Below are 17,404 nucleotides of genomic sequence, written 5' to 3' on the forward strand. Positions count from 1 at the left end.
ACAGATTTTAGCACATGCACAGTGTATCTTAATTTGGTTTCAAATTAAATAGATATATACCTTACAGAGCAGAAAAACAGATGAGAGATGCTTGTGGAAATTCAGGAGATTTAAGACCCGTAACTGCATCACCAAAATCTGAAAAATCACACCTTGGACCAGAGGATTGTCCAAATCAAAGTTCTGTGGATGAAGTTCCTGAGCAAAATCCTTGTCCTCTTGAGCGCAATATATGCACAATCAACTTTACTCAGGTAAAGAACTTAATTACAGTCTAGAACTGTCCAGTTTTTATAATTCTGGAGAGGAAAAGATTTTCAGTGCAAATGTATTCACCTGTTTTAAAGACCTGGTACCTGAGCTGTGAATGAAGTGAATGAAACTTGCCTTTTTTCAGAGGCATAACCAAACAATCTTTCAGACAAACTTACTCTTTGCAAACTGTTCAGACCATTTCAGCAATAAGTGATGCACATTGGCAAAATTTTGAGCAATTTTTAAGTTTTGATGGAAGAAGTTACCTAGGATTCCTGTAACTATTCATTGTGACCTCTTATTGTTGTATTTGTTTAGATTAAAATTAAGTTTAAATGTTACTGCTTGGATGCGGCATATTCATTGTTGCTTTCATTTGCTTTGTTTAAAACAAACTGCATCTTTTGTTATGCTGTTTCTTATTTATTTAAAACCCAATTAAGAGCTTTATGTGCATAATATTGCATATACATATTTTGCATATACATATATAATGTATATTATCATTTTATATATTATGGACAAACAGTGTGTCTTTCACATCCATTTCTTTGCAATGGCTTGTGTATCCCTGTTCTAGTATAAATGAGAATTATCTTATTTCTTCGTGAGAGAAAGGTTCATTCTAAATTGCCTCAGGTTTTTTAGTGTTATCTGAGATCAATGAACATGCAGTTACAATGGAACAGCTGATCCATAAAATCTTGTTTCACCAGTGCAACCTGTTGCGTCAAGACTGATTTCATATTAGAAGGTACAAGAATGATTTGGCTCTTACAGGACTGGCAGAGAGTATGAAAAAAAGGCAATTTGCAGTAGATTATTCCTGTTTTTAGCAAAGGGACAAGCCATAAAAGGGAAGGGAGAGATGAGTTGCAGAGCTTGGTGTTTTTCTTTGGCACTGAGTGGTTTTGTAAGGGTTGGAGGAATTTGCTTCCTTAGTGCCGCTGAACAATTTATTGTGTGAGTCATCTCTGACAGAGTTGTGCTGTAGGAAGTATAAATTTATTTTGACAAACCATCAATACAGATAATGAGCTGCATATAAATTTTATATTTCCCCAATGTTTCTTGTCCTTGTCAGGCTAATATCCTTCAACTTAGAACAGCTAGAAATGAAAGCTGACAAATGCAATTATGATGATGTGATTAGATTTTTTCTTATTGCTCTTGAGCATTTGACATGCCTTGTTTCTTTCCTGTTTCCTAGAGTTATTTCCTGGATTTATTAAGTTGTTTTATTTCAACTGTGTTGTTTCTAGAATGAAGCTTGTGCTGAGGATGCTCAACAACAGTGCATAAGCAGCACAGAAGAAACTTCAGGTATAATGTGCTAATATTCAAAGTTAGTTAGCAAAAGCCCACACTTGTGTATCTTGCAGTATGCAAAGATGAACAAAAAAATTTAAATATTTTCACTGACATGATCACTCAATCAATTTTCATTAACAAAAATAATGACCCACAGCACAGTGACGTTCCCTGCCTAGCCTCTTATTGTTACGTTTTGTTACCACAAGCTAGACTTGGGAACTTTTGGAATGGCCAGCCCTTCATTAAGTTTAAATATCACTGGCAGGGAAACTTCTTGCTCCCTCTGCCTGCCTTGAGCTCCTGCTTACCTCATACTAGGTATAGCAGTTTTTAGAGCCCTTTAGGAAGCTGTGACTCACCTGTCAAAAACTGAACTTGCCAAAGGGAGAGAAACTATGCAGTTCTCCACTGGTTTGGGGAGCTACCATTGCTCATGAAGTTACCAAGTGAATGCTGTTGTCAGAGTTGTGAGTAGGAGGGCTGTACTGTGCAAGTGTGGAGCAGGAGGGAAAGATGAGAAGTGTAAGGAAGAAGACAATCAGACTTCCTTCTTTAGCTGTACTGAGTCAACAGATTAATGCCTAACTGATGAAAGTGTTGTGATGAAAGTGTTGATGTGATGAAAATTTTGAAGGTGATGTCTGCTTTTCCCTGAAACAACTGTTTATCTAATGTATGGGATAGTCACTGTGGCAGAAGCACAGAGTACTTGCTTTGCATGGAAACTGCACTCTAAAGCTGTAACTCATGAGCTTGTGCAAAGGATAGGGGTAATACTTCTTTTTAGACATCTGTTGTTATGCTGTTATTGCCAGGATCTTGGGATGAAGCATCTTAAATCATGTTTAATTAGATTAAGAACCAAAGCGAGTTGAGGTTGGAATAACAACTTTACATCATCAATGAGAGCTGTCTTAAGTAATGGAGTACCACTGTTGTTTTCCATGTTTTTTAAACTATACAAATGTTCTCTCCTTAAATTCTAATGGATGGCAGTTGGCAGTTATCTGTTAATGTCTATCTGTTGATTCAATTATTTCTATTTTTCATTTATTGAATTCAAGACCATATTTCTCAGGTCCTTCTCTGCCAGTCCACAATGAGGGGAAAAATCCTTGTGTTTACCTCCAAAGCAGCAGACCCCTGCGATTTAAAGAAGCAACTTTTAATACCTGATAGTTGCAATTAAAGAGAGGGACATTTGACCACCATGACATGAGTTTAATTAAACTGCAAATTGTTCTTTAATGCTGGAACACCCATTTATAAAGCTTCATCCCTACCAGACATTTTTAATATTCTTTATTCTGAATGGTAATCAGGACTCCAGTGCAATGAGTCGGCTCCAAGGGGTGATGATGCATATCTCATCTAAGGAGAAAGGAAGCAGACTGTGCCTTTTTCCATGGAGAAATGAGTGCCTAAAATTTCATTACACCATGTAGGAAGAGCATGAAGACAACAGTGTAATTTCAAATTTGAATAATAGTTTTTTTATGTTCCTTTATTCCCCTGAAAAAATTATGGTAGTGAACGATGATCGTAGATGTCCAGAGGAGGAACAGACATTCGTTTTAACATTGGTGGAAATTCCAGTTGACTCAGGGTTTGATGCATCTGTTGTGCTGGAACAAACTTCAGAGCCGTTACTGCCAGCCCCAATACTTATCAGTCCAATAAGTGCAAGTGAAACAAACACAACTGAAGTGGAAAGGTAAATGCTTTATTCTTGATCAAAGTGAACATCTTTTGTATACCTTGATTGTTCCTTGAATGTGCAGTACGCATGTGAACTACATGTTCTGTCTCACTGTTCCCTTTCTGCTTTACCCTATTTTCCTTGCCTCTGCTGCTTCCCTGTATGTCTTGTTGTCTTTTGAGATCATACAGGGTGCGAGGATTCAACTGTGCTTATAAATAATACTGTATTTTAGCATTTTCTAGGGCATTTAATCAGTTGCCGTATTTTTGCATTTTATGAAAGGATCCAATGGAGTTCAGGTAGAACAACTAAAGTAACTAGATTCCATTATGACTAGAAAAACTGTAACTCAAGATAGCACAACGAAATGTTTCTTGGTAGTAAATAGTACATTTGAAGTTAATTTTGACAATAAGCAAGAAGGAGTATCACCACAGATCCATGTGTAGCTTCTATACAGAAATGTTATATGAAGTAAATTCTGACTTCTTGTAAAGTCACAATAATGACTTTATATATTCAGCACTGGATCCGTGACAACTGCAGCTGGTGAAGTTGCTACACCTTTAAACAGCAGTTTGGAAACCAAACAACTGGAGAGTGCATCAGTAGACCATGTTCCAAAGTTGCAGACATCTCAGAAACGATCAGCTGCTGAGCTTGAAGAGAATGATTTTCCTACTGCAAAGAAAACTCTGTCTGCTGATGCAGTGGAAGATACCTTGGAAACCACTTGTAAGGTGAGATCAAAGTGTGGTGAGTCTTCATGCATAGCGTAAATGCATAACAATAATACAGCATTTTAATGAGTTCATTTGTTAATGGTGCCACTTGCTTAAATATGTAGTGCCTATACAACTTAAAGGAAAATCAACACCCATAGATAGCTTTTAATTTTGAACTCTACAAACGTTTTTGGGTGTTCATTTATTTAGTACCAGTTTCTTTGAGAATCTGTGGGCTCTCAGGCTTTTTTTAATTAGACTTCCTACTAGGCAGACTAGAATATGTCTTATTTGGTTCATTCAGCATAGCCTTTCTGGCAATGACATTGCAGGAGGGGAAACTCTAGAGGTATATTGGATGACTGACAAACTGCTTAGGTTCACTGAATGATGCTGAGATTCTGCACCATGTCTATTACATGAAGAAGCTGTTAGATATGTTCCTATCAATTTTTGACACAGCAGGTACTAGTTTTGAAAAGCAAGCTGCCAGTGAAAGGTGGCTAACGTGTTTCCAGCTTCCTTCTGTGCTTTTTATAATATGACCAAGCTTGTGGCAATGACTGCTGTTGGTTTTTGTGAGTAGGCTAGGATTGTGTAGTGTACCTTGGTGAAGCAATGGGCGATAATTCCCCACATGATTCAGAGAGCTTTTCTAGGAAGGACTGGATTACAGTCCTCTTCCTTCTTGTGATCTCTTGTCTTGATATCCTTGTCAAGTCATTTGTCATAAGAACACTTGGAAAAGCTGCTCAGGAAATGAGTTAAGTAATGAATGATGCTGTACTGTCTTTTGTTTCACTCCTGTTCTTAGAACTCTTAGAATCATGTGTGATACAAGTTTGTCAACTTTCATTGTCTTTTCTGTATTGAAAGCAATAGAGGAAATATCTTTTTTTTTCTTTCTTTTTTAAATACAGGGTTATTCAATTAAATCCACAGATGCACCAATGATAGTTTCTGGTAGGTAAACTTAAACTCGTAACCTAAAGTATAATGAATGTTTTCATTACATCACAGTTTTATACTGGTTGTCATGCTAAATATTCCTGTCTGAAACTATCTAACATAAAAGTAGAAACTCCTTCCTGCTACTATATTAATACCACCATTGCATGTTTTCTGCTGTAAACTAGATATGTCAGATACCATAACTGGCTGTTGATTTCATAATGGTTCTAAAAACATTGCTGTAGGTTGTCTGTTTGTGAAATTTGAGAGGTTTTTTTTGACTAAACATGTTATCTTCTGCTAAGCAGATATTTCCACCTGTTGGAGAACACTAGCAATCAAAAGTATTAACTGGCATTTTAACCACACTATGCCCAAATAATATATTTTTTTATTATTTTGCATTTCTAAATAAAAAAAAATTAATTTTTTGAAAGCTTAATCTCTCTCTGAAAAATTAGAGAAAAAGAAGAATTGCTGACAGTGCAATTTTAAATGATCTGAGCCAGTGAAGGGCTTGAAGAACTATGTTTTGGCCCTGAAAAAGACTTCAAAGGGAAATTGTAGAAGCTTAAACAGTGAGATGATTTTACTAAGCTCTATGGTGTGTTGTTAAGGATGAGAGGAGGAGGAACATGCCGTAAAATCTAAATGCTGGCGACTTAAAACATAAACTACAAAAGAACCCAAACAAAAATTCAGCTGTTCTCTTGCAATGGTGCAAGCCATCTTAATATCACATGCACCTTTTGGGCTCCTACGTTATCACTGAAGATAAGTCACAGAAGTCTTTGACTCTCAACTCCTTTTACAGGGAATCCTTTTCAAAAAACAGAGCCTTCAGCAAAGGAGAAAGTGCTTACCTCTGTGTTGGTGTCTGAGTCTATGTCACAACTCGCTGACAGAAGCCAGCTTGAGACTTTGGGGAACTTAGGGAAAGCACCACTTGAAAATTCAGCACCCAAAGAGGAAGAGCAGGTGATGTCTAGATTAACCTCTAACAGAATAGCAGAAATAAGTGGACAAGGAAAGCAGGAGTGTGTGCATGAGTCTGGACAGCTGGAATATACTGGAAGCCCAGCATCATCTTCAAAAACTCCGTTACTCAGGTATTTATGCAATAATGTTTTTGTTAGCCTGTTCTGTAAAAAAACCTTGTTTCCATGTGGAGCATTTTATCAGTATCATTGTTTGTGACCTATGTGGCTAAAAGTTACAGTATCTATACTCTCCTGCAAGTTAGAAAGGATCAAACTGTCTGCTTTGAAATTTGAATTATTTTACTCATTAAATGAGCATATCAACCAGGGACGCTGCTGACATGCTGTGTGTCTGTTTAGACCTTGACAGATGCCTCTTGTCAAGCAGACATCCACTGGCTATGATAGGGACTTAGGACAATTTTTGTTTTCCTTATGCAAGTCTTATGTTGTGAGATATATACCCATCCACTTGTTTTGGTGTTTGTGCTGCCACTAAGATTTGTTACCGGTATAGGACTCAGCACACTGGATTTTAGGACTAACTTAAAATGTGTCATTTCTCCAAAGGAGTTTCAGTCGTGGCAGCTTAGAAGATATTCCTCTTATCTATCCATTGACTTGACTTTTTAAAATATACCTTTCTATAATGTTTAAGTGTTTGATTCCTTGCTCTCTATTGCTCCCGTGCTCACTGATTTGGATTGTGGTGCTGTGCTGTCCTCTTCTGATCCTCTCATTTTCCTTTTCATTTTGCCTGTGTGAGTACCAATACTGGCTATTTGTACTTGGGGCATCCACAGCCATGGATAATGATGCATTAACATCAGAATCCTTGCCCTAAAGTTTATTTCCTGATTTGTAAACTTTATTTCCTGTATAATGACTTGGAGTCCTGCAATACTATTTACATCTTCCTTTGGAGCAATCCTGTGACATCTTGACTGTATTTGTTTTGAACAGGGGTGGACGAAAACCATTGGGATTTTTATCTTTAATTTGCAAAAAAAGTAGTTCTGAATCTGCAGAAGACACCAAAGGAAATAGGGGGAAGATCCAAAAGCCTCGAATTGTGACTCCAAAACGAAATCTAAAGAAACCTACTCCCTCCACTAAGTGTGACAGGGAATCTTGTTCCCTTCCCTCTACATCGTCATCTGTGGAATATGAGCACGTAGCTGCTGATGCTGCAGTTACGGTATGTGTTTACTTTGGAACACCCCTGCATTTTTGAGCTGTGAAGAACAGCAAATTAGTTGTTTCAGGAGTGGGTAGCTGGACACATAGCGCTCATGTTTTGAGAGAGATACCCGCTCCCGTGAACAAATTCTGACTTGTGCATGTCTAAGAAACTTGAAAGGGAGCTAAGTTGTTCCTTCTCTGCATGTATCCCATTTGTGACATTGCTTCTCATTTTCAGTGAACTCTGAGGGTTTTTTGTTGAAACTTCCTACATAAATAGGAAGCTCCAGTGTGTATATGTGTAAATATATTTATACTTGCATAGAGATTAAGACTCTTAAGAGCAATCTTTTCTTGTTTTATTAGGTTCCAAGTAACAACTCATCTGAGAAGGCACCTCTTTGTGCTAAAGATCAAGAGAAGGAAGAAGAACCAACTAGGATCTCTGAGTATTTTTTCAGTGACATCTTTATGGAAGTGGATGATTCAGAATAGTAAATGGGTTTCGTAAAAACTTAGGATTACAGGATATACTGCAACAAGAAAAGAGTATTTTTTTATTCTGACATTTTTTGCCACACTTACTGTCAGCCAATAATGCTGTCGTTAATTAATACCATAAAGATGAAATGGATTCCTCCTGAAGCAACCTGGATACTTTCAAAATGTTGACACTTTCTAAACCACTACAGTGATGTCATTGGACCATACCAGAGACTGCTGATCTGTAGTTTCACTTGTTTAGATGCTGCCATGACTGTCTCACAGAAAAGTGCAATGAAATAATGTTTAATCTTGTAACGAATATACCTTTGCATTTTAATGCTAAAGCTTTTGGTACTGGCTATACAAGTTCTTTACTTCTTTTTGTGAAGTATGTTATGTTAGGAGGAATGGACCTTTGAGGTATAGTGAAATCTCTGAAGATCAGAATGCAAATACTGGAAGTATTGTGATAAATACGTAGATACGTTAAGCACTGCAGGTATTTTTATTAGAATCTCCAAATTACGTATTTTTTTAAGAGTTTTTAATTGCGTAAATTAAAAGACCCCAACCTGAAAAGCCCAGTGAGATTAGTTCCTTAAAAATGAATTGAAAACTAGACAACACAATTTACTAAAACATGTTAACCTGAGGTAATCTTTGCAGCGTTCATCACTGGGAGGAAGAGATTGATGTTCCCTAGTATAAATGCTAATTTTCTTCTAAATTGGAAAACAAAGCGATCAATACCATTTCTTTTCCTTGGTTTTACATGCAGGTGTTTATATTTGCTGACTTCCTTGGTTTCCTTCGTGCAAAGAAGCGCAAAGAGATTGGATTTAAACCATGACTATACGATGTTGTTGTTATGAGGATTTGCTGCTTTGAAGCAGTTCAGTTTGAAGGGTTTTCTCATGTTACATGTCTACTTGTACTGAAACTTGCTATAAAATTCCAGTGTAGCTTTAGGTTTTTTACTTACCTCATCAAGATGATGAGGTAATGAGGTTTATGCAGTGTCAAAGTGTCAGATGGTCACTGACAGATTCAGTATTTACTTTATGGAAACTCCTGCTTGCACAAGAATGAGTGTGTAGAGTTGAATAGTCTAAATTTTTCTCCTGTTACTTAATAGTAGCAGGTACTTTTGCAAAATAAATTATTTATTATGAAAGTGAAATCGAAATCTATCATCAGCTTTTAACTGGGTAATTGTTTACTGGCAGGTAAATAAGTATGTGGTTAATTCTGAAAGACTTGAGGGAGTTCAAGAATGTTTACCTTTTTCAGAAGTTATTTCAAATTTTGTGAGGAAAAATATAAATGCTAATGTTACTGCAAACTGATATATTAGCAGACCTTTGTCAATGAAATGTCACTGTCAGCAGTATTCCTTGAGGTGATAGAAAAGGGACTAATGATCCCAGTGTGAAGTAACTTATTTGGAAGCATTTAATCAACCCACCTCACCCCCCCAAAAACCCTCCAAAAGCACCAACAATTTCTGTTCAGATGGTATCTTGTACTTTGCCTAATCCATTTAACTTGAAATGTTTATCTAAATAGTCTTACTGTACATTATAAAATAGATTTGTGTATACATAAAATTATGTATTGTATATCTTGTAGATATTATTTTCAGTATGCAAGTGTTTACTTATTTCCTGATACATGTGGCATGTTTATATCACTTGCACTCATAGAGCCTAAAAATAGAATTGTGGGGAGTGTCTATGAAAAAGTTACTGTGAGTACCTTCTGAGTACTGAGGGGATAACCATTCTACATTTAGTTGCATAGGATTTAGCTTACATTCAGATTACAAATAGGGGAAAAAAATCAGCTATTTCATTACTAAGATTCATGGTGCCTTATCTGAATTGTTAACTGGGGCTATGCTTTCTCTTTCCTTGCAGTAAATTCCATGCACTTTGTTAGATTTTTTTTTTTTAAGAACAATTTTAATTTGAATAGACGTCAGTTTTGTTTTCTGTTTTGTATATGAAAGTTCTAGAACGATGAAGGATGTAAGAAAATATTGGTGAAATATCAATGCTTCTGAGTAGCATTTTTACAAAGATGTGGCATAGGAGTTGTCTGACACCCTGTATCATTGCATATAAGCTTTCTGTTTCAAGGAAAGTAGTTCTATTCTCTGTGTAAATTATGTGAATAAATTATTTTCTATTACTTGTGTTTCCATTTCTTTGAATATCAGTTGCAGTTTTTAAATGCTCATAGGCAGAGTAAGGTAGAGGCAGGGAGGCCCTGCAGAGGGACCTCAACAAATTGAGGACTGGGCAATCACCGACCAGATGAAGTTCGACAGGGGAAAGTGCCAGATCCTGCACCTGGGATGGGGCAACCCTGGAAGTATGTACAGAGTGGGGAATGAGAGGCTGGAGAGCAGTGCCAGGAAAGGGCCCTGGGGGTCCTGGTGGATGGCAGGTTGAATGTGAGTCAGCAGTGCCCTGGCAGCCAGGAGGGCCAACCCTGTCCTGGGGGGCATCAGGCAAAGCATCACCAGCCAGTCCAGGGAGGGGATTGTCCCACTTTGCTCTGCACTTGGAGAATATTGTGTGCAGTTTGGGGCACCAAAAATAAGAAAGACATGAAGCCACTAGAGAGTGCCCAAGGGAGGGCAATGAAGATGGTGAAGGGCCTTGAGGGGAAGCCATATGAGGAGCAGCTGAGGGCACTTCGTCTGTCTAGCCTGGAGAAGTGGAGACTGAGGGGAGACCTCATTGCAATTACAACTTCCTTGTGAGGGGAAGAGGACAGGCAGGCACTGATCTCTGCTCTGTGATGACCAGTGATAGGACCCAAGGGAATGGCCTGAAGTTGTGTGAGGGGAGGTTTAGGCTGGATATTAGAAAGATGTTCTTGCCCCAGAGCGTGGTTGTGTGTTGGAACAGGCTCCTCAGGGTCACAGCATCAAGGCTGACAGAGCTCAAGAAGCATTTGGGTGATATTCTGAGGCACATGGTGTGACTCGTGGGGATGGTCCTCTGCAGGGCCAGCAGTGGACTCGATGATCCTTGTGGGTCCCTTCCAACTCTGCATATTCTGGGATTCTCTAAGTGTGGGCTAAAGGAAAGGCTGAAGTCTGGGCTGCAACACCCAGGGTTGCATACAGACCTGCGGACCTGGCAGTAACTAGCTGAATGTGGCTTAACAGGGGCACTGTAGTCCTTCCTATGGGTTTGTTTTAGAATAGCACTTGATTTACCTGGTATCAGACTGCCCGGTGTTATCTCTATCTCACAACGGCCTTGATTTTAAACAAAGTTAAACTAAGTGCTGGAGAACAGCAAAGCATTCAAACAAGGAAGCAACTCGACCAAAGCGGTCTGGATTCTAAAAAGCTCTGTCCCTATTCCCGTATAACAAAGTTTCTGAGAAGGCCCAGGGGCTCTCCTGGGCCGCACAAGCATGTGATCGGCCGCGAAGCTCTTCCAAGGGCCGTTCTCCGGCACCCCCGGGGCCTGGGGAGCGGGCACAGGCCCCGCGGCCCGGCCCGGCCCCGCCGTGCCCATTGGCTGCGGCGGGGGGAGTGGCGGCAGCGGCGCGGCCTGGGACGGCCCGCTCGGCTCGGCTTCGCTCGGCTCGGCCCGGCCCGGCCCGGCCCAGCCATGCTGGTGGGCGCTCCGCGGTTCGCGGGCCGCTGGCTGGGGCTGCTGCGCCCGCTGCTCGCCCGCGGGTACCGCGGCGAGGCGGTGGCGGCGGTGGGGTCGCCCCCCGATGCGAGCTCCGCGCTCTACCAGGTACGGCGGCCCGGGCGGCGGCGGTGGCAGTCGGGGGCGGGCGGTGCGGGAGCCCCGGACGGCCCCAGGAGGTGGGTCCGGCCTCCCCCGCTCCCGGGGGAGAGCGGGGCCCGCGGGAGGGCGGGGGCAGCGGGCGGAGGCCGCCGTGGAGTGGCTGGTGCGAAGGGCGGCCATTTGGTGCTCGGGCAGCCCGTGGCGGCCCCTCGGGCCGCGGTGACCCCGGGCGGGGGTGGGGGGAGCCGGCCCTGATCCCGCCTCTCGCCGCTCAAACTCAGAGTTAGAAGTTGTGCTCCTTTCCCTCAGCCCGGCCGTGCGGGTGCCGGGTAGAATGAACGCAGGTTCGTGCCAGCCGTCAGCCTCGTCACGGGTGTTTTTACGCTTCTTTTAATCAGAAGGCCGGCACTTGCTGCGTTTTGAGCTGATCGATGCCGTGCTAATTGAGGTGGAGACGGGCAGTTTGCAGGCGGTCGGGGATGGAGCCTGATGATTTCAAAGTTGGATGTTTCCTTGTGTTTGCAAATTGATTCCCGAGTTGGAAGTCGGTGGAATAGCTGTACTGTCATGGATGAATGCCTCCATAAACATCATCTTTTGAGGAGGAGGATTAGGTGTACTTCCAGTTGTATTTACAAACAGAGAACAGAACTTGTATCTGGTATAAGTTCATTTTTCATGGGGCGTTATTAACATTATCATGTTTCAGATAAAAATCGTGTTTACACTAAGGCTGAGAAAAGCATGGCCTTAGGTATGGACCAAAACTGATTGGAGGGCGTGCATTTATTTTCGTGTGTGTTCCAAGTAAAGTGTCAAACAGCAGGTGAAGCGACAACATGTGTTCTTATTGAAATAACTCCTTTGGTTCTGTCTTTGATATTGTGCTTTGTTCTGCTGAAACTAAATTTGGGACAGAAGTTAGGGGACTGAAAGTCCTGTGAACTTTCAGAGTGTGTGTGTGTGTGTGTACATACAAAGCTTATGTATATGAAGTGTGTATATACATATATACGTGTGTACATTCGTATTTTCATGCCAAAAAAAGTATTTTAATAAAGGTGTTTACTCATCTCAGCTGTTGCTAGATTTATATTTGTGTCCGTGTACCTTTCAACCTCAAAAGGAAAGCAAGGCTTGGTAAAATAGGTAATACTGTTAGTATTTGGTAGAAATAATTTATAGAGCAACGTAAGTGCAAGTAGTGCTTTGCAAACACAAAATGCTGAGGTCCCTGCTGTGAGGCGCTTAACCATCTGAAAGTGGTACAGTGCAAACATAAGATAGTGATGAAGGTCTTGCCTTCTTTAGCCAATGTTTGCCTTTCTGGCTGTGAATTCAGCTAGACAGGCTGGCCTTCGTAATGTAAACTGTCTTTCAAACCAGATAGATAAAAAAGATAATTTAAAAGTGAGTGAGTCTAAATCCTAGGAAACAAAGGAAAGTCTATTTGGGGATTTCGGGGATTAGCTCTTAGAGCCACTTTGCTAGTGTAGGGGTAATTGATTTAGCTTATGGAGTAACTGTAAGATTAATCAAGGTTTCACCTCTGGATTTTGCATTAAAATTTTTAGAAACCCTCATGTTAACAGCAGAATTTTATAGCCCTTACTGGGGCTTCCAGAAAGAACTTGGTGCCACTTCACTGGCCTTTTTGTCATTAATTAATGACAATAATGAAGAGCCCACAAATATATGGTAGAACTAGCACATTTGATTCTGAGAGGAGTCTTTTCTTTGTGTATTCAAAATTATTTCAAAACATCATCCTTTTGGTAAAGTATAATGATGTTGTGTTTTGTTTAAAGGCATGGAAGATCATGATAAAGGTTAAGTGAATTTAAGCAACGCAGACGTTTGTGTATACAGTATTTTTCATAGATTATCTAAAAAGATCTTTCACAATTTTTCATGTAGAGTAGCTAAAGTAGCTACAATGAGTTGTTAATTAAGAATCTAGTAAAAAAGCCTATGATTGCAATTGCTGTTCCTCTTTTAATATCCTCTACCTTTTTAGCTACTTTTTTTTTTTTCTGTGTTAAAGGAGAGTTTTTAAGCTCAGTACTGTATGCAAAAGGTGAGTGTATTTGGAGAGAACAAACTAAATAAACAAGGACAAACAGGGAAAACATTTTATGTTGCTAGACAAGCTGAATGCTGCCACACAATAGTATCACTTGGTTGTGACAACTGCAGATTTTTTGAGGTATGAAATTACAATGGCTGATATACAGATTTTTCACAGGGGAAAAAAAGTTAGTTTGTAAAGAAGAGTCTTTTGGGAAGGGCAGGTTTTGTTTTCTTCAGTGCTTCACATGGTTGTGTGGCAAGTTACTGTCCATAGTCTGTCACAGGAGCAGCACAGTCAAGATAACAAACTGCAACTTGTTTTGTTCTTGGCTTTTTGGGATCCTGTGCCAGTGTAAAACTGCCTGTGGGTCATTGCAGTGCGATTTCAGAGATTAGCAGGAAGAGAAACGGTTGTAGAGTTAGGTGTTGGAGCTGTGCAGTGGATGGGCAGGGAGAGTGGCAATCGAGCGTCAAAAGAAATGGATTGAAAGGGGAATAATCTGATGGACGTACTGCTACAGCCTTACAAGGAATGGAGGGAAGAGATGCAGGAGGCTGGTCACCAACTGTGTCCCCCGTAGCTGGGGCTGCAGGCGGGCATCACCTTGCATGAGAGAGATTTTGTTAGCTAAGGCCAGTGTCTTGGCCGTGTTTGGTGTTGGCAAGCAATTTGGTGGTTCATGCTAGTGCAGGCTGTGAGCCGTACCACGAGTGGCACTTCATTTGTACTTGGGGAATCCTGTTCCCAAGAGCCAGCAGAGGTACAAGAGTTGGACTTCAGTGTTTCAGTTACCTTGATCTTAATGGATGGCCTCTGAATACCCTCTAATACTTTATGTATTAATTGTGTATACGAGCTGATAAAATTGCTCAGACCTATTTTCACTGTATGTTTTTTAGCTTTCAGTAGAGTATTTTAAATCTATTTGTAACAATTAGTTCTTTTGAAAGTCACTAGGTATCTAAAACAGTTAGAATGTGAGGTCCCTCTGTACATATTTTTATTTTCTTTCTGTTTTGTATCTTGGTGCCTTTCAGTGCCTGAACAGCCTTAACTGCAACATTTGTGGCTTCTAGGGGAAACCTTAGGTCTGAGAGTTGAAGTATACGTGAATATAAAGAGTCACCAGGTGTTTTTTTCTGTCAAAGTAGACTCAAACATAATCTAAATGAGAATCAGACAAGGCAATATGATCTTTTTATGCACCGTGTCCTTTTATTGCAGTTACATTTGTCAAAAAGGTAATATAGTTCTTAATATGTCTGCAAAAAAACCCAACAAATTAAGCTTGACTAATACCTTCAAATTCCTCAGAAACTGGGAAAAAAGCCCTGCTATAATGAGCACACAGAGTTTTGGATAATTCTGATAGAAATGATGAGCTCAGTACTGGATCACTCATATTCAGAGCTATGAGTCTTTCTTTTTCTAGAGATATAATGGCAAGAAGACCTGACTGTTTAAAAAAAAAAAAAAAAAAAAAAAAAAAAAAAAAAGAAGCTTTGTTTTATCTTTGTGTTCAACCTAAACAAGAAGAATCAAAAAAGTGTTTACCAAATTCCATTTGGTCTAGGTCATTCATCCTTTGCTACAAGAGAAATAAGAGCACTTAATTTGAATCCACATTTTTTATGTAATTAGATCTAAAAAGCAAACCAACCTATACAAAGAATAAACAAAGTCTGAAAAATAGCACTTGAACTCTGTAATGACTAGTTCTATTTTACATTATTAAATTCAGAACTACTCTTTTACTGTCCTAAGACATTCTGAATTTTTGTGAAGCATGTTTATTAAATGCTTGAGAGAAACCAATACATAGGTAGAAATGTTATTATTTTAAAGACAATACAGAGGTATTATTTAACAAGGTAAAATTAGATTTGGAATATAAGTTAGTCTTTCTGTGTTTGTTTGTTAAATATTAATACAGTCACTCTTGGTTAAACTTAAAATTCTGTTTTGTTCCCCACTCAGGAAAATTATGAACGAATGAAAGCACTGGTAGCTGAACTGCAAGAACATGCAGAAAAAATCAGATTAGGTAAGTGTGATTTTTAAATAAAAAACCAAACTCATTTAATTTGGTACAAAAAGCAGTTTTGTTCTTTGTAATTTTTTCCCCTGTAACGGTTGCTCATGAATCACTTGATTCAGATACAACATACTTTCTGGATTGTAACTCACTCTTGTTGTGAGGTGCCCAAAACCGAGCACAGGGTTCGAGGTGCAGCCTCACCAGTGCCACATACAGAGGCATGGTCCCTCCTCTGATCCTGCTGGCCACACTATTGCTGATACAGGCCAGGATGCCACTGGCCTTCTTGGCCACCTAGGCACACTGCTGGCTCATGTTCAGCCAGGCAGCTTTCCTGCCACTCTTCCCCAGCCTGTAGCGTATTGTGGGGTTGTTGTGACCCAAATGCAGGACCTGACACTTGGCCTTGTAACCTCACAGCATTGGTCTTGACCCATTGATCCAGACTGTCCAGATGCCTCTGTAGAGCCTTTCTAACCTCCGGGAGATCAACACTCCCTTTCAACTCGGTATAGTCTGTGAACTTACTGAGGGTGCACTTGATCCCCTTGTCCAGATTGTTGCTAAAGTTACTAAACAGGTCTGGACCCAAAACTGAGTCCCGGGGAACCCCACTTGTGACCAGCCATGAGCTATATTTGACTCCATTCACCCCCACTCTCTGGGCCCAGCTGTCCAGCCGGGTTTTTACCCAGTGAATGGTGCACCCATCCAAGCCATGAGCAGACAGTTTCTTCAGGAGAATGCTGTGGCAAAAAAAACATGTCAAGGGCTTTGCTGAAGGCAACATCCAAAGCCTTTCCTTCGTCCAGTACGTGGGTCACCCTGTCATAGGAAATCAGATTGGTCAGGCAGGGCCTGCCTTTGCTAAATCCACACTGGCTGGCCCTGATTCCCTGCGTTTCCTCTATGTGCTGTGTAATGACATTCAAGATAATTACTCCCTGACCTTCCTCAGCACTGAGGTCAGACTGACAGGCCAGTAATTCCCCAAATCCTCCTTCTGCCTCTTCTTGTAGATGGGTGGTTGCATTGGTCAACTTCCAGTCAACTGGGACCTCCCTGTTTATCCAGGACTGGTGGGAAATGATGGAAGGTACCTCTGTGAGCATTTCTGCCAGGTCTCTCAGTACCCTTAGGTGCATCCCACCTGCCCTCATAAACCTGTGTGTGTCTGAGTGGTGTAGCAAGTTGTTACTCAGTTCCCCTTGGATTACAGGGTCTTCAGTTTGCTCCCTGCCCCTCTCTTCCAACTCAGTGGACTGGGTATCCAGAGAAATCTGGTCTGGTAAAGACTAAGGCAGAGAAGGCATTAGGTGCTCTACCTTTTCCTTATCCTTTGTGACTGTGTTTCCCCATGCATTCGAAAAAGGATGGGGATTCACTTTGTTCTTTTAAAAGTTCCTGGCTGTAGCTGTGCTGGCAAAGAGAAGCCAGTGTGTAGTAGTTTAAAAGATTGAAATCTGTGTTTCTTTTTTTTGACTTGTAAGACTACCTGAGTGAATTATAGTTAAATGTAATTAATGGAGACAGCAAGAGAAAATGCTTTATAAATGCTTAATTATGCTGCCAGAGGTTGAGCATGCAGCTTTAATTTTCCCCTTCTTGTGACTATCATGATACTGGTTTGTCTTTTCATATACTGTTTCTTATGTAATGCAGTTTCTTTTACAACTTTGGAATGGAGCACAGTTAAGATTTTGTGCTTAGTGCTTTTTCTTACTTGCTGTGAAAAAAGGTCCAGGATTTCATGAGGAGGTGCTGAAGCCCATGGACTGCCTCTGTCTCTTACGGGTGCAGAAACTGCAAGAACAGGCAAACACACAGCAGTGAAGGTGGCAATTCAGTGTGTGGCTCATGAACTAATGATCATGGCCTTCTTCACTGCTGCGTGTTTGCCTGTTCTTGCCTGTTACACAGTGATGGGACAAGAACTTAGTCC

General features: G+C 40.5%; 2 protein-coding genes across 4 annotated transcripts in view; both read left to right on the forward strand.

Moving 5' to 3' along the window:
* Positions 1-9,785, forward strand: part of BDP1 (B double prime 1, subunit of RNA polymerase III transcription initiation factor IIIB) — a 55,297-nt gene extending 45,512 nt beyond the window's left edge. Inside the window, exons 36-43 of the mRNA XM_050328905.1 lie at positions 68-254; positions 1,518-1,578; positions 3,100-3,283; positions 3,795-4,011; positions 4,917-4,959; positions 5,762-6,056; positions 6,891-7,125; positions 7,476-9,785. Of these exons, the coding sequence (XP_050184862.1) occupies positions 68-254; positions 1,518-1,578; positions 3,100-3,283; positions 3,795-4,011; positions 4,917-4,959; positions 5,762-6,056; positions 6,891-7,125; positions 7,476-7,604 (1,351 nt within the window). The 3' untranslated portion in view covers positions 7,605-9,785. The remainder of the gene's footprint in view (positions 1-67; positions 255-1,517; positions 1,579-3,099; positions 3,284-3,794; positions 4,012-4,916; positions 4,960-5,761; positions 6,057-6,890; positions 7,126-7,475) is intronic.
* Positions 9,786-11,164: 1,379 nt separating this feature from the next.
* The window catches only part of MCCC2 (methylcrotonyl-CoA carboxylase subunit 2), a 37,625-nt gene continuing 31,385 nt past the window's right edge, over positions 11,165-17,404 (forward strand). The window contains exons 1-2 of one of the 3 annotated variants that reach the window (XM_050329140.1): positions 11,165-11,359; positions 15,402-15,468. In XM_050329140.1, the coding sequence (XP_050185097.1) occupies positions 11,228-11,359; positions 15,402-15,468 (199 nt within the window). In that variant the 5' untranslated portion in view covers positions 11,165-11,227. Of the gene's footprint in view, positions 11,360-11,646; positions 11,698-15,401; positions 15,469-17,404 lie in introns of those variants that run through there. The other 2 variants (XM_050329139.1, XM_050329141.1) reach the window with 2 other exon arrangements.

The sequence above is a fragment of the Myiozetetes cayanensis genome, unplaced genomic scaffold (genome assembly GCF_022539395.1).
Source record: "Myiozetetes cayanensis isolate MyiCay16 unplaced genomic scaffold, myiCay2020 scf4, whole genome shotgun sequence".
NCBI lineage: Eukaryota > Metazoa > Chordata > Aves > Passeriformes > Tyrannidae > Myiozetetes > Myiozetetes cayanensis.